Source organism: Carassius auratus, chromosome 24 (assembly GCF_003368295.1).
Source record: "Carassius auratus strain Wakin chromosome 24, ASM336829v1, whole genome shotgun sequence".
NCBI lineage: Eukaryota > Metazoa > Chordata > Actinopteri > Cypriniformes > Cyprinidae > Carassius > Carassius auratus.
The window spans coordinates 17,802,310-17,818,227 of NC_039266.1; the positions used below are offsets into that span (position 1 = coordinate 17,802,310).

A 15,918-nucleotide genomic window follows, 5' to 3' on the forward strand; every position below is an offset into this window, starting at 1 on the left:
AGCTATTCTGTGTAGCGAGGAAAAGATCACCCTGTCATGCCTAAATCGCAGGGAAGATCCAAGAAGTGTGTGTTACATGGCTTGGAAGTAACCCAGTCGTTCTTGCTGAAAAACCATTAAAGTTTGGAATTTGAGAAGCTCCCGTTCACCCAGATGGTGTTTGGAGATGAGGTCAGTGGAATCAGTCTGTGTGCGAGTGTGAAGACACTTACTCACTGAAATGTGATAGTATTCACGGGCACGGCATGCTAAGCAATTAATAATTCACATGGTTATTGTTTGAATAAATGCTTACACTCATGTGGTTAGATTAAACGATTACTGATTTAGATAAATAGTATGATTTTAATTATTATTATTACTTTTTAAACAGTACAATCATTGAAACCTTAAAGCAATAACAATTACAATTATACACAAAGAAAAAAGTAAAAAGCCAGAGTAAACCGAGTAATAAAATTACATCTTAGGGAGACACAAAGGATGAATACAGAGGTACAGTTTTTGAGCAAACGCTACTCTAGCTAATGTTGTGTTGGGAAGTGATGGATTCTAGTAAATCAGTTTGTGCTTAGACAGATGAAAATTCTGTCAGTAATTACTCACCCTCATGTTGTTCCAAACCAATAAGACCATCATTTCTCTTCGGAACACAAATTAATATTTTTGATGAAATCTGCGAGCTCTCTGATCCTCCATAGACAGCAACGGTATTACCAAGATTAACACATAAAAGTGTAGCAAAGGCATCTGTAAAATACTCACATTAACTACTGTACAGTTTCTGTGCCTTGTCTGTCAAAAATATCTTCATTTGTGTTCCGTAGATGAACGACGGGCTTGGGGTTCAGAACAACATGAGGGTGATTAATTAACGATAATTTTTTTTTGTGAACTAACCCTTCAATTATGTAGCAAGACCAAGTCATTGAAGTAAATCATTTAATCATAAACGATGCTTTTGATTCGTTTGGACGGATCATCATGAGAGATTAAATACCTTTCCTTTAAAATGGCAGATGTTTTAGCACCTGAAAACTCAAAGCAGACAAAAAGTGTTTCCTCATTTAAGGGCATGCTTAGAAAATGCCATCTGATATAAATGCTTGGACACTTTTATGTTCCATGATTGCTTAATTTAATTAATTTTTTTTAATGTGAAACATTTTTAAGGTAATTTTTTAAAATACCTTGAATATTGACTTTTAAAGTTTTAAAGTTGTTAAAGAATTTTTTTCCATTTTTTCAATCAATAGTTAGTGTTCTTGGTATCCAATGTCAATGAAAAGCTCAGTCTGAGACACTAAGAAAATAAAAAAATTAAAGAAAAATAAATGTGCATTATTAATAATTTTCTTGTGTCTCATTGTGTATATAAGTGTTGGATGCCATCCTGTTAAATAGATAACCCCACTGCTGAAAATGAATCACAAACACAAGGACAAAGAGCATGTGACAAAACTAAACCTACAGCTCCATCTTATGGACATCCAGCACTTACAATCACAGATAATTGTCATTATCTGTGCAGGCATTGAACTAATCTGATGCGAATGTCCATCTAGTCTTTTGATCATTAAGGCTAAATTCTTATCACACCAGAAAGTCAAAGTCTACATTTTCATGTCACAGAAATTCATACACACTCCCTGCTTATGAATAAGTGTGCTTTGGATTTATGTTATATGTTACAGGTCAAAAAGAACATCCAGATCGAAGGACAATGCCAAGATGGCAGATATAGTATGGAAACAAATGGAAAGCATTCATTCTACACACCTGTAGACCTGAAGAACTCTTTCTTAACAGCTGAGAAGTAACTTCAGTAAATGCTCTGCGACTACGGGAGTTTAGACGCTTTTCTTACACATATACACAGACATAAACAGATACAAACAGATGATGTAACAACACAAACATATTAAACAGAAAAAAATAACTTCAAACCCAACTTCCAGCAAATCAGTTCCGTTATTTGTCCTATAGTGCTCTCTGGTGCCCATGAAGAGCATAGCTTATTTTTCATCGTTAGGTTAAATTAAATGAATCATTGCAGGTGGGTCTGATGGTTAAGCAGTCTGCTTTTCAGGCACATGTGATTCTGAACCAACAGCTGTAGTACATTTAATTGACTTGATCATACAGGTAAGTGTGCAGAACATGCAGAGCCAATGGCTTACATCAGATTTTGTTTAGTTGTGTTGGATGGAGAGAAGTGTTATGATCTGCAGTCTTACTGAATCAAAAGCAGTGTAAGAGAAAATGTGCCGCGGACACACTTGTTAAAGGAAAACAAGGCAAATGTGATTCAAGGGGCTAAAACACACACACACACACACACACACACACACACACACACACACACACACACACACACACACACACACACACACACACACACACACAAACTACTGCCATATTCCTTAAACACTGTACACCTGTTCACATTAATAAGTACTAGTCTCTGATGACTTATGGATTTATCTGAATGATAACTATTGACAAAAAGCTGGTGCTTGAACAAAGTTAAGCAAGTTGTAACAATATATGAAATATCAATTACACAACCATTTGAATGTTTGGGACTGGTTAAATTTTACATCAGATGTTTTGTCGAAAGAAGTCTTATGATCACCATTGCTGCATTTATTTGATAAATGATAACATTTTTTAAGTATTAGTACAACATACAATAACTATTATATATATATATATATATATATATATATATATATATATATATATATATATATATATATATATATATAACATAAAAACAGCATTTATTTGAAAAATAATGTCTCTACAGTCACTTTGATTGATTTAATGCATCCTTGCTAAAAAGTATATTATTATTATTATAAAAAATGTAATGACTTTTAATTGGTTCTGTAGCTTCAGACTGTTTGTGTTTAAAATGGTTTGTAGTTTTTTGTTGTTGTTAATATTCAAAATTTTTAAGTGGTGACTGAATTCAGTAAAAAACTTATAATTTAATGCAGTCTGGATCCTTTTTTTTTATTATTTTTTTTTTTTATTCATACACATGTAGATTTGTTCATGATTTTTAAAGACAAACAGATGTCATGTTAACATCTGCCTGTTGACTAGCTTCTTCAGCGTGACCATTTATATGACTATAATAAATGCTTTATTATTTTATGAATAGCTATATTGCCTTCATATTTTGCCTTCAAAAATGGACTGCCCTTTTATTGGACAAACACAAGAGAGTGATGAAACATTAGGCTGTGATGCAACATTGTCCCTTGTAAACCTCTGAAGTCCATGTTGGTCTTTAGTTTAGAACACAACACAAAAGCCAATCTCATCGGTCCAACAAAGAACAATAAAAACAGCAAGTGAGGCGACTGGCCGTCCCTGTGCTTCTGCTGGGCTGGATCTCTGTGGTCTGTGGTTACAGCAGAGCAGCGTCATCAGCGTCTCGGAGGAACAGCAGATGATTTCAGCTCCACTCTCAGGGGAACACAAACTGTGACATGAAGGTGAAGAAAGACACACAGGTTTGGCCACCTGAGAAAAATATCTTTTTTTTTTTTTTTTTAAAGAAACAATTGTTATATATAAATCATACAGAATCAGAATCACAACAAATCTTACTGACCTGGTAAGACTGCTGTACTGAAATATGACACTTGATGAATATATTTTAAATGACGATTTGAGTTTCTCAAATTGTTTGTCACTGAAAACTTGAGTCAGGCAAAAGTAATGACAAAATTGTCCTCCACAGGAAATATGTCATAACATTGAGCCTGTTCCTGGGACACTAAACACGCACGCACACACACACACACCCTCTAAGAAATAATTAACACTCGGGAGAGAGCTGCTGATTAACTCAAACAACAGAAACAAGAGTTTTGTAAGACACAGGGAGGAAACCTGTGATTGTTCCAACGTTTTCACACAGAGCTATATACCTACCATTCAAGAGCTTGGTGTCAGTAAGAAATTGGTTTTACTCTGCTAAGATGCATGAACTTGAATAAAAATGACAAAAAAATGTAGATTTCAATAAAAACTAAAAAAAAAAAAAAAAAAAACTTTGACCTTTCTATTCAAAGAAAAAAAAAAGATTAATTGTTTTCACAAAAAATGCACCATTGTTATTGTTAGAATTATTTATTCAGAAATGTTTATTAAGCAGCAAATCAGCATATTAGAATTATTTCTGAAGGAACATGTGACACTGAAAGAGGAAAAACATTTAACACAACATATTCAAATAAAAACGGGAAATAACTTTTTATTGGTAATTTTGAAGATCCAGATGTCATGAATAACAGAAATACTCACAGTAATGAACATTGTTGGGAAGCAAACTCTAGACACCTCATATATATTCAATATACACTTGCACACATTAACATTATGCACACGCATACGCACACACGCGCACACACACACACACACACACGTTTGTTTTTGTGAAAAGTGGGGACATTCCATAGGCGTAATGGTTTTTATACTGTACAAACTTTATATTCTATGGCCCTACACCAACCCTACACCTAACCCTAACCGGAAACTTTGTGCATTTTTACCTTCTAAAAAAAACCTCATTCTGTATGGTTTATAAACGTTTTGAAAAATGGGGACATGGGTTATGTCCTCATAAGTCACCCTCTCCTTGTAATACCTGTGTCATATGTCATTATACAAATTTGTGTCCAGATATGTCACAAAAACATGCACACATACACACACACACACACAGTAATGGTCACACTTTCCTCACCAATCTTTTGATTTTAATCAGCATGGATTTTCATATTCTGAATGAGAGAGACAGACGGAACATCTGATCCATTCTTCACTCTTTTCCCATAAGCATTTTTAAAATGGCTCTAAACATGGCTTCAATAGCAGTCTGTTTATTCTGAGTTTAAGCTGGAGGGAAGTGTGAAGATGCGAGTTAAGGAGTCTCTGTAGACACAGAGCCAAACGACATCTATCTGTGAGAGATGTCAAGCCCCAACATGCTCAGTGCAAGTTCAACTGACATGTTTTACATGCGCACAAACTTAATTAACAAGGGCACATGTTGATGTGAATCCTGATCGGTAAATGAGAGAAGAGTCTTGTTCATTCAAGGTACGTGATTTACAATGCAAAATGTGGGCATACTGCACTGCATTATGGGTTAAAGGATCACAGTAAATGTGCAAAAACAAACACATACAGTGCATACTGTATAAATTAGCACATGCTTAAAAAGCAAAAAAAATATGTTGGCGTAATCGTTTTTTTGGGGGGTATTAGTATACTACAGTTGGATACATCTGTCAGGAATGGCTTTCCAAATACAATCTCCAGGGCTTATGGGAATCTGCTTGGGAATCGACACTCAAAGGGGAAAAGCCCTAAAAACACTCATGGAAATCAGGACTCTTTTGTGTTATATATATTAAGATATATCTATAAAATCATACTCACAACACCTGTTAGTAATTTTCAACCACTTGTGACTGGTTCCATCCACTTCAAACCAAGTTAAAAAAGGCCATATATATATATATATATATATATATATATATATATATATTATATATATAAACAATCTTTATATTTCCTAAAGAGTTCATAGATTCTCAGACATTAATGTGAATCAGATATTAAAATCTGTTTTTTAGTTTCAGTCACTCTTTTGGAGAAACACTGCAGCACAGAGGTTGAGGAAAAACTTTGTGGCACAAAAACAAAAAATCGATAATAATTTAATATTAATGGTATGCCATAACTTTTGTTTATAAAAGGCCTATGAGATGGGGCACTAAGCGAAACGCTCATTTCATGAAGTTTCCTGGTCCCATATTCCCCGCCCAAAGTATGGGATGTCGAACTCTCCCATCTGGGAATGGATCTTCCACTTGGGTCTGTTTAATCCCCCTCTCCTTGTAACTGTGTCTCTTTTTTTGGTCTCTCTGGAGAGGGGTGGGCGGTTACCATCCGTTGATGATGTGATTCATGTAGTCCTCAGTTGGCAGGCGTGCCGTACCCTCTCCTCTGGCTCCGTCCTCTCGGAACGGGCTGTGGAAAGATGCCTGTCCTCTCAGTAGTCTCTGCTCCCGGCGGTCCAGCACGTGCTTGTACTGGTAGCGTTGCTGAAACAGGTCTTTGGCATAGTCGTACAGCTTCATGTCCAGGTCGTTGAGCTCCTCGATGCGCTGTATCGTGTCGTTGTCCAGGTCCACGCCGGCCGCCCGCGTGCTGTTGTACTGCATGAAGGGCCGGATGAACTTGAGGTGGAAGGTGCGCTCGAACAAGTACTGTGTCTTCCGCTGGAACTCTGTCAGGCCGTAGAAAGCCATGTCTCGTAGGTTTTTCTTGGCCGATTCGAGCAGCAGCTGTGAGCGCCTCTTCTCAGGAACTGTGGAGAGGTTGTAGCATCCAACGAGGCTGAGGTCGGCCAGCATGCGTACTTGGCGGTTATTGGCGAGATTGTAGGGGCAGTCCATGAACTGCTGCAAAGTGCACCCCGACCAGTCTGAGCCCTCGTAGCAGGCCGGCAACTCTTCGGGCGTTGGCGTCCGTCCGTCGCACATGTGCAAGGACGTCTTCCATGTTGCCCCACGCTGGACGTGCCTCCATTCGCTAAGGTAACGGGAAACCGGGTCTCTCAGTAGAGTTATGTAATAGAACTTTCTGCAGAAAACAAGACAGAAGAAATCCATTAGTCACAAAACAAACCAATGATATACAATATTATGATAATATTTACATTTATGCATTTGGCTGATTCTTTCATCCAGAGTGACTTTCAGTGCATGGGAATTGAACCCATGACCTTTGCTGTTGGAGCTAAACTGCTCATATCATCAACAAAACATTCACAGTAGAACAAAGAAAAATCCATCATCACAATGCAACCTGTATTGAGGCATACTGTCTACATGTATACAACTTTATCCTACAATTAATACTTTGTTTCCAAAGACAGGATGTAACAGGTGTAAACCGTGACTCAATAAATGCCTTTGCTCAGAGACTTCCTTCCCAGCATGCCCCGGGCACCACTGTCTTAATCCTTTCCCACCACTTAACATCCTGTCGGTTTAGATATTAATTTGATTGATGACCTTGAATCATCATTGTAGATGACAAAAAAAGGAGGACAGGAATATACGGACTAGGAACAGTTCTGGTCTAGATGTGCATAATTGGTATATTATGTATTAAAATATACTTGGTTGTAATATGTATTAAAAAATTAATATAATAGTTATTATTTTGTCTTATTTTGGACAAAAGCATCTGCTAATCTGCAATAAGAGTAGTATTTTTTTTAATTAATGATTCAAAACATTTTTATGCATAGACATAAATGAATAAATGTAATAAATATAAGTAGCAAAATATTAATCAATGGTAAGTTTTGATTCACTTCAGTAATTCAGTTTCAATGAATCTATTTAAAACTCAGATTACATGATTATTTTGCCTTCTCTCAAATTATTATTATTTTTTGCTTTTTTTCCACACAATACTAAATCATGTATGGCCATGCACACTTCCCTATTTGACATGAGATAGAAAAATACCCATACATCTGCAAACATCTTTAACAACCATTATATGAAGCAGAACTAAGTGAGATAACAGGCATGGTTTAGAATCTTTTAGTGAAAGGCTGTATTGAAGTGAGCAGTCAGATAATGATGGTGATGAAACCACCTATCTTCAGTTCTTACGCTGCTTACATGCACACTATAGGGACCTTTTCTGAAAATACACAAAAATATCTGTTCTGCCACTCTGAGAATGCTACAGAGACACAAGCCACAGGGAAAAGTTTCGGCGGTACCACGCAAAGGATTTGTGGAGTTGGAAGAAAGACCAAGCACTGCCAACAAACTAGCAGGTGGTTTTCAACAGATTAATCTCAACCAGACTGACAACAGAGTATAGCTCTCAGTTACAAATTCAACGCCCCCCCGTCACCACTCGCTCCAGCTGTGCTTCACCCTACATTACCTCTTCACACTCCAGTGACCAAATGTGCCAAGGAAACGGATTCCCTCCAAAGTGCCCGAGAGCTAGATACACATTCGAAAACAGTATGAAATAAGTGATTAGACAAAAACAGTGGGCGATGCTGAAATTCATTGCTGGTGACCCACATGGCACTTCCCAAGGTAACACTGGGTGCTGAGATACACTGTGCAATCATCTTGCCTCTGGCCAAGAGGCGGCAATCCAGTCAACACTTAAATGCCCTTTCACTGTACATGCGGTGCCCTTCCTAACCACATGGTGGCAGTGTGCATGTATTAACCAGGCCCTTACAGAAAACATAGGACACTTGTGAGAACCTCAGTACCTTCATTGCCACAGCAAGAACACTCTCAGACAGAATTTGAGATTTTGAGCTCACTGCTAAAACGATTCTTACTTCTGATTCATTTTTGTTGATCTTTTTACTTAATTCACCATCTAAATTAATAGAATCATTTGACTTTTTATGTCTTCTCTGTATCTTTACATCTTTATTATCTCTTCCTTTCCCTTTATTTGGTGACAAAGCTGCAGGCTTATAATCATTAGTGAGCCTGAGAGACGTTCGAGATCCCTCTGCAGTGCCAAGGCTTCCCGTTTTAATAAGTCTCATGTTTCCACAGTGATTAAACTCGGGGCCCCATCAACACACACAGCAGATCCAAATCCCAGCCAATAACTGGCTGCCTGCTCTCTGCAAGCCCGGTCAATACTAATAACACACACTGAAAAAAACACATTATTAATGAGAATGGACCCAGTACTGAGACTTGGGGCACCTCACAAAGTAACTGAGGGTCATACTACAAGCTTGGGCTGCTACACTGTGCAGACTCATAAATAAAGCTACTGAACACAAGTCTCTTTTATAAAAGTCTTTCATAATTGAATTAAGACCCAGCTGAGGCCAACTCGGGTAGAAGCATTTCAGTTAGTGTGTGTGTGTGTTTGTGTGCAAGTCTGCTTTGGCAAAGTCAACGGGAAGCGTAGGAATCTGGCGCCTGTTGTTTCTAAGTATTTGTTTAAATCCTCTTGTACTCTAAAACTTCAATGTCAGCAAGAGTATACATTTGTAAAATCAACTAACTGGTGGTTTGCCTAATTGACTGACTAATCCTAAGGCACTGTAAAAAAATACAGAGCTGACTGTGAATAGATACATTCTTACAAATAATAAAATCAATTTTTTTTTTCAGCTTTACAGTTTCTAGGCTAGAGTCTGTTTAAATAGTGACACAAAAATCCTGTATCAAGAATATAACTACAAATGTAATAGTCTAAGAACCAGCGACTGAAAAACTAAAACACTAATCTGAATATTGGGGGGTGGGGGGTGCTACCCTGAATGTGGAGGTTCATTCCAAAATCATTCTTCTAAATCCATTGTAGAATCAAGCCCACTTAACAAATACATTAAAACAATCCACAACTTCATTAAAAATCTAATTATGAGGTTAAAACCCTGCTCTCTCTCACTGAGACACGGAAGGAAATGTGGCTCTTGAGAGAGATGGAGAGTCTGGAGTTCAAGGTCAGAACTGAAGACAGAGCATGCTGGAAGATTCATCCTCGGGCTGACAGCTCACTGTGGAGCCGTCACAACTCTCCATCTGACACAACTCCACATGCAAATCAGACAGCACAAAGACCAGTCACCCATTCTGACACACCAGACACAAAACAGCTGTGGGGGCACCATTTCCCCTTTCAGACACACTCACAGAGAGGAAGTGGCAGAAAAATGGAGAAAACAACTGTTGGTTCTTTTGGATCAGTGTGTTAACCCCATCGATGCCAATATGCTCTCATTCTTATACATGCACATAGAGAAAGCCATTTCAATCAACATGTTGGCTACCTAAGACATTTCACTTCCAGTGCCAACCTCTAAATGGTGCCTTTAAACACTAGGGAAGTGAACCATTGCTGAATTGTTGATGCAGAACCATTGCTGACTCTTGCCACAGGGTTCCCTTACCCCACCAGAGCATCCAACCTCCACCGGTTTAGCTCACAAGTACCCTTGACAAATATCTAAAGGTGACATGACTAGAACAGGTCAGGTGAATATGTTCCAGACTGGTTTAATTTCATTGGGGATGCTTGCTGCTTCAGAGTGTGGGTTGGGAAATTGAAGTCTCCTCATTTTTTTTTTTTTTTTGCCAGCAAAAAGCACCAGACTGTGCAAAATGACTCTAGTCTGTCATCCTGGAGACGGTCCACTTGAAAATCCATTTCTCTGTAAGAGCGAGTACAAAAAAACTTGGGACAAAGAAAAGCGTTTTTGACAATTCAGTGTGGACATTTATGTACACACACAAAACTTTCTTTCACACACATAAAGGAAAACATTACCTTTTCTGACCACACAAAGATGACACACTGACATATCGATGGCACCAGAATGGTTATTATTACAAGCGTCTGATCCACAACACTAAAATCATTTTGAACTGGTCCACTGTATATGTAGTGGCATGATTGCACCTTGGACCAAAAGATGTGATTCTGCTGACATGCTTTTGAAATGTTTGTAGGCTTGGTTGTTTCTTTAACAAGTTGCATTCCAGCATCATCAATCTGTTTCACTGTGGCCAACTGCCACATGATCTGCCGACACCATCACAACTGTTAAGAAACAGGTAATGACAAGCATATAAAGGGACACATCACCCAAAAATGAAAATTCTGTTACTCATCAATTACTCACCCTCAAGACCCTTCTTCATCTTTTGAACACAAATTAAGGTATTTTTGAAGAAATCCGAGAGATTTCTGACCATGCACAGACAGCAACACAACTACCACGTTCAAGGCCCAGAAAGGTAGTAGGGATATCATTTAAATGGTCTGTGTGACATCAGGAGTGTTTATGCAGGGTCAGAAAGCTCTCGGATTACATAAAACATTTCTTCATTTGTGTTCTGAAGATGAACAAAGCTCTTTAGGGTTTGAAACGACATTGACGGTGAGCAATTAATGACAATTTTCAACTGTACCTTTAAAAACAAACAAAAAAACTTGTTCCTAAAACATGAATAAAATTCAATTAACTGATTTAATTTAACTGTTTGCTGTTTAATTTAACTGTTTCACACCAGATAAGTGAAAGCGAACCTCCTCGGCTCAAAACAGAAAACCAGAAAAGTAAATTTTGGGTTACAACACTGACTATATATTTTACCAATGCACATAAATTATACCACAGTTAACTAAAGTGAGCCACTGAGAATTATTATAAACTCTGATTTGAAACATTGTCATTAAATCTAATTTATACAAAGAGAGGTCCACATTTACATCTTTGTGGTAATGAATCTATACAAAATAAAACCTCAAAATGTAGCTATATGCTTAACTCATCTGGAGCGCCTTGTTGCAACAAACCAGGGTGAATCGGTTAATACGGCCTTTCATGTGTGGTGTTAAAAAGGCCTTAGGTGAAGAAACAACAACAAGATCTAAATTTAGCAATCTGGCAGAGCCCCTTCTCATAACAGAAATCTGAACTTTGGTGGTCACTGACCTTTTTTAATCTTGATTTAGAAGATTATTGCCTTGTAAGTAGCTGGAATGCTAATATAGTCTCATGAGAATTCTGTATGAATCACATTAGTTTAGTTTGTTCACCATGATAAAATGCCTTTCAAAAGTTTGGAGCTGGTATGATTTTTATTTATTTTTTCTGAAAAAAAATAAATAAATAAAATAAAAAATAAAATGCTTACCAAGACTGTATATATTTGGTTCAAAAACATTAATATTGTAAAATATTACAATTGAAAATAGCTATTTTCCATTTTAATAGTTTTTTTAATGTCATTCAGTCTTGTGATGCATAGCTGAATTAGATCCTCAGTCACAGAAATCATTCTAATATGCTAATATGCTGATTTGTTGAAGTTGGCAGAAATTAGATCTGACAGTAACATTAATTTAATATACTAAAAACTAAGGTTTCCACATTAAAATTATAATGAAATTCCATGAAAAGCCAACAACATCTGATAAATGATGCTTTACAGAATTCTTCCTAACAAGAAAACAAGCTATTTTTACTCTGATCTGTGAATATACACAAACATGATGGAATGCATATAGGGACCGGGAAGTAAGAGGGTCTCCCTGCGTCTTTCTGAATGTGAGCAGAGGCAGCGGTCTGCCTTGGGTGCAGAGACGGGCAGTAGGTGGAAATTTCACCCGTGACTGCATCAAACCTATTAAAGTATGAGTGAGGTGGAGGATTTCAACTAGATTTCTCTGACTCTCAAAGGCGGCACAACTGCTTTCACTAGGATGAATGTAAATTCCACCTTATTCTTGGCGCTCGCTGCCACATGCTAGCTTTAACAGCTGAAGGAGCGTGACTAACAAGAGAGCGGCGATTCTTTCGTCTTGGGGTGTGGGAGGAAGAGACGCAGATAAAGACGCCAGTGTGTGTGAGAGAGAGAGAGAGAGAGGAGGAAAGGAGAGACAGATAAGGAGAGAGGTATAAAGACAGATTTTTATGAAGAAAATGTGAGTAGTGCCTCAAGAAGATGAGGAACCGCTAGAAGAAATGAAAAAAAAAAAATCTGGAAAATGTGGTAAATAAGTCAGGAAGAACGGGTCGACCCCCTGCAGGTCCTGGGATCTACCTGGCGGTCTCGTAAACCAGCCGTCTTAAACCCGCACAGGTGTTTCACTTCAGAGAGGGTGATAAATAACATGTTGAGATCCTAGTAGGCGGAAAGACTCCTGGCAGGTTAAAGATCTGCCAAATGTGTGAGGACAGAGCAGGCACCAAACCAACACACTGAAGGAACCTTGCGTGACCTCATGGATGCCATTAAAAAAAGCAGTCAGGATCTGAATTGTGACGGGTATCATGGGGAAATCAGTAGCCTGAAGATTTTAACATCTGTGTTTTCTCACATGCCAAAACAAGCATCATGTGTTACCACCTTATAATGCAAAAATTCAGAAGGTTAAACAATCAAGTATCGGAATGAAAGATCGAATCTGTGAAATATTAGCGGAAAGATAATAATCAATCCTTAATTTGACAAAGAACGACAAACGACAAACATGGAATGACCAGAGTTGCTGTGCAATTTAAAGTGCAGGGATAGTTCACACAAAAATTAAAATGTACTCACTCTCAAGCCATCCTAGGTGTATATGACATTCTTCTTTCAGACGAATACAATCAGAGTTATATTAAATAACATCCAGGCGGATCCATGCTTTATTAAAAATCGCACCCATCCATTATAAAAGCAGTCCTCATGGCTCCAGGGGGTTAATAAAGGCCTTCTGAAGTGACGTGATGCATTTGTGTAAGAAAAATATCCATATTTAAAAATGTATAAAACTTAATATCAAGTTTCCACTAACTGTCTTACACACGTTCATGAGAGTGGTATCCAGCGGATGACGTAGGTGCGAAAAACAAGTTTTGTTTACAGCAAAGGAAAAGCCAGTGTCCTCTTGGCTTACATCGAAATCCTCATTTTGTACTACTAATTCGTGACCGGTGTTTTGTTTTGCTCTCTTGTCTGCCCTTCCACGTTTGTCACTTCTGCGTTCGTCACCTCGTTTGCATCATCCTCTGGACGCCACTCATGAGAATGTGCGTACGACAGTTAGCGGAAGCTAGAGATTATGGTTTCTTAAGTTGTAAATATGGTTATTTTTCTTACCCAAACGCATTGTGTCGCTTCAGAATACCTTTATTAACCCCCTCGAGCCATGTGGACTTTTATAATGGATGGGTGCAATTTTTTGGACTTCAAATTTTCGGCTACCATCCACTTCCATTATAAATGATGGATTAGCCTGGACATGATTTAATATAACTCTGATTGTATTAGTCTCATTGAAAATTGTCATATATACCTAGGATGGCTTGAGGGTGTGTAAATCATGGGGTGATTTTCATTTTTGGGTAACTATCCCTTTAAGAAAAAGATTGTAAATTGTAGATGAACTCCACAGGAAAGAGAGTGTTCTGGTTGGAGAGACAGACAGCAGTGGTACATAAGTTCAGATATAGCAGAGGCTTTAATAAAGCTAGAGCTTATTGTTGCATGCAGTTCTTTATGTTTATGTATGACTGAAGAACCAATAGGGACTAAGGCAGGACTGGAGACTAGAGAGGGAATAATGCAGGATTTCATAAATCCTTCTCATAATGTGATGCCCTCCTGAGAGAGTCTAGGATGACCTGGCCTTTAACCTTCAAACTATTTACTTTATGCTGATGTGCTGTGGGGGTGGAAAAGAAGTGCTTTTTTCATGATTTCAGGTCCCTGAAATTTTTTGATCAAAAAATAAAAATAAAAATAAATAAAACATTAATATAGGATTAATTTTATATTCCCAACATATAACTATGTCAATGACTACTACTAACAATGATAAAGAATAAATTGTAATATTTTTTATGAAAATTATTTTATTAGGTTTGACTTAAACCAACAGAAGTATAAATTATTTCATATTATTATTGCCATAATATTCAATGTATCACCCAGATGCAACCAAAATCTGATGAAACTACCATGTGCCCTGAAAAAACAAACCGAGACCAAATAGTAGTGAGAGAGAGAGAGAGAGAGAGAGAGAGAAAGAGAGCGAGAGAGAGAAGAAACAGACCACCATCCATGTAAGACTCTAAAAGCACACTAAAGGAGCTCTCCACCAGGAACTCCATGGTTCTGATCCAATTAGCAGCAGGAATGTGAGGAATGTTTATAGAAAAGAGACCCCCTAACAGCCTGAGGAGGAGATCCCTCCGTTTCACATTCACTGATTTCTCACTGAAACACACTAGAAAAAATCTAACAGAACTCCACCATTGCTAGAAAACTGCTTGAGATTTACATTACATTTACATTTAGCAGACACTTTTATCCAAAGCGACTTACAAATGAGGACAATAGAACCAATCAAAATCAACAAAAGAGCTATGATACACAAGTGTTACAACAAGTCTCAGTTAGCTTAATGCAATACAGATAGCAAGGGCTTTTAAAAATATATATCATAAATAAAAAGAAAACAGACAGAATAGAATAGAAAAAAAAAAAATTGAGCAAGCTTGTGTTAGAGGATTTAGTTTTTTGCTTTGGTTAATTCTATAATAAATGAAAATAAAATAGATAGAATAGAAAAAGATTAGAAAGCTAGTTATTATTATTATTATTATTATTTTAGATGACTTGGAAGTATAATCTTTTCCATCCTGGATATAATTTATATAGCCAGGACTAAAACCAAATTATTTTCAGCTTTGCCTTTCCTGTCTGTCGTGCTTTATATATATATATATATATATATATATACATATAAATACATATATATATATATGTGTGTGTGTGTGTGTGTGTGTGTGTGTGTGTGTATATATATATATATATATATATATATATATATATATATATATATTTTTTTTTTTTTTTTTTTTTTTTAACAATGGTGTCTGTTTTAGAGCGGGATTCCTGGGTTAACAAGTTTACAGTTTAAACAGTTAGTGTCTCTGGAAGAAGAGTAAAGAATGTGTTTAACCCCAGGCTTGCTTAGACCACTTGTCTTATCAGACAGACAGAGAGTGCCTTAGAGAGGAAGAGAACGAGGCAGAGGGGGCTTGGAAGTGAAAGACAGAGACCTCTGTTCTGGTCCATCTCTCGGAGAGAGATATCTCTTAGTTTCAGTTTGAGCCTGCTTTGAATGCATGGTAAATGCACAAAGTACAAAATATGAAGCAGAAATATAAAGAGATAAAACAATTACATTTTAAATATTAATATTTTATAAAAGAAATATGAATAAACAATGTGAACAATAAAATAAACAAGAAAGTAACAAAATATGGATCAGACAAAAATACATTAATAAAACAATAGCTGGAAATATATT

At 37.1% G+C, this 15,918-nt stretch overlaps 1 protein-coding gene across 1 annotated transcript in view; it reads right to left on the reverse strand.

The window, feature by feature from the left end:
* Positions 1-5,276: 5,276 nt before the first annotated feature.
* LOC113042493 (heparan-sulfate 6-O-sulfotransferase 1-B) overlaps positions 5,277-15,918 on the reverse strand; it is a 47,611-nt gene continuing 36,969 nt past the window's right edge. The window contains exon 2 of the mRNA XM_026201385.1: positions 5,277-6,669. Coding sequence (XP_026057170.1) covers positions 5,967-6,669 — 703 coding nt within the window. The 3' untranslated portion in view covers positions 5,277-5,966. The remainder of the gene's footprint in view (positions 6,670-15,918) is intronic.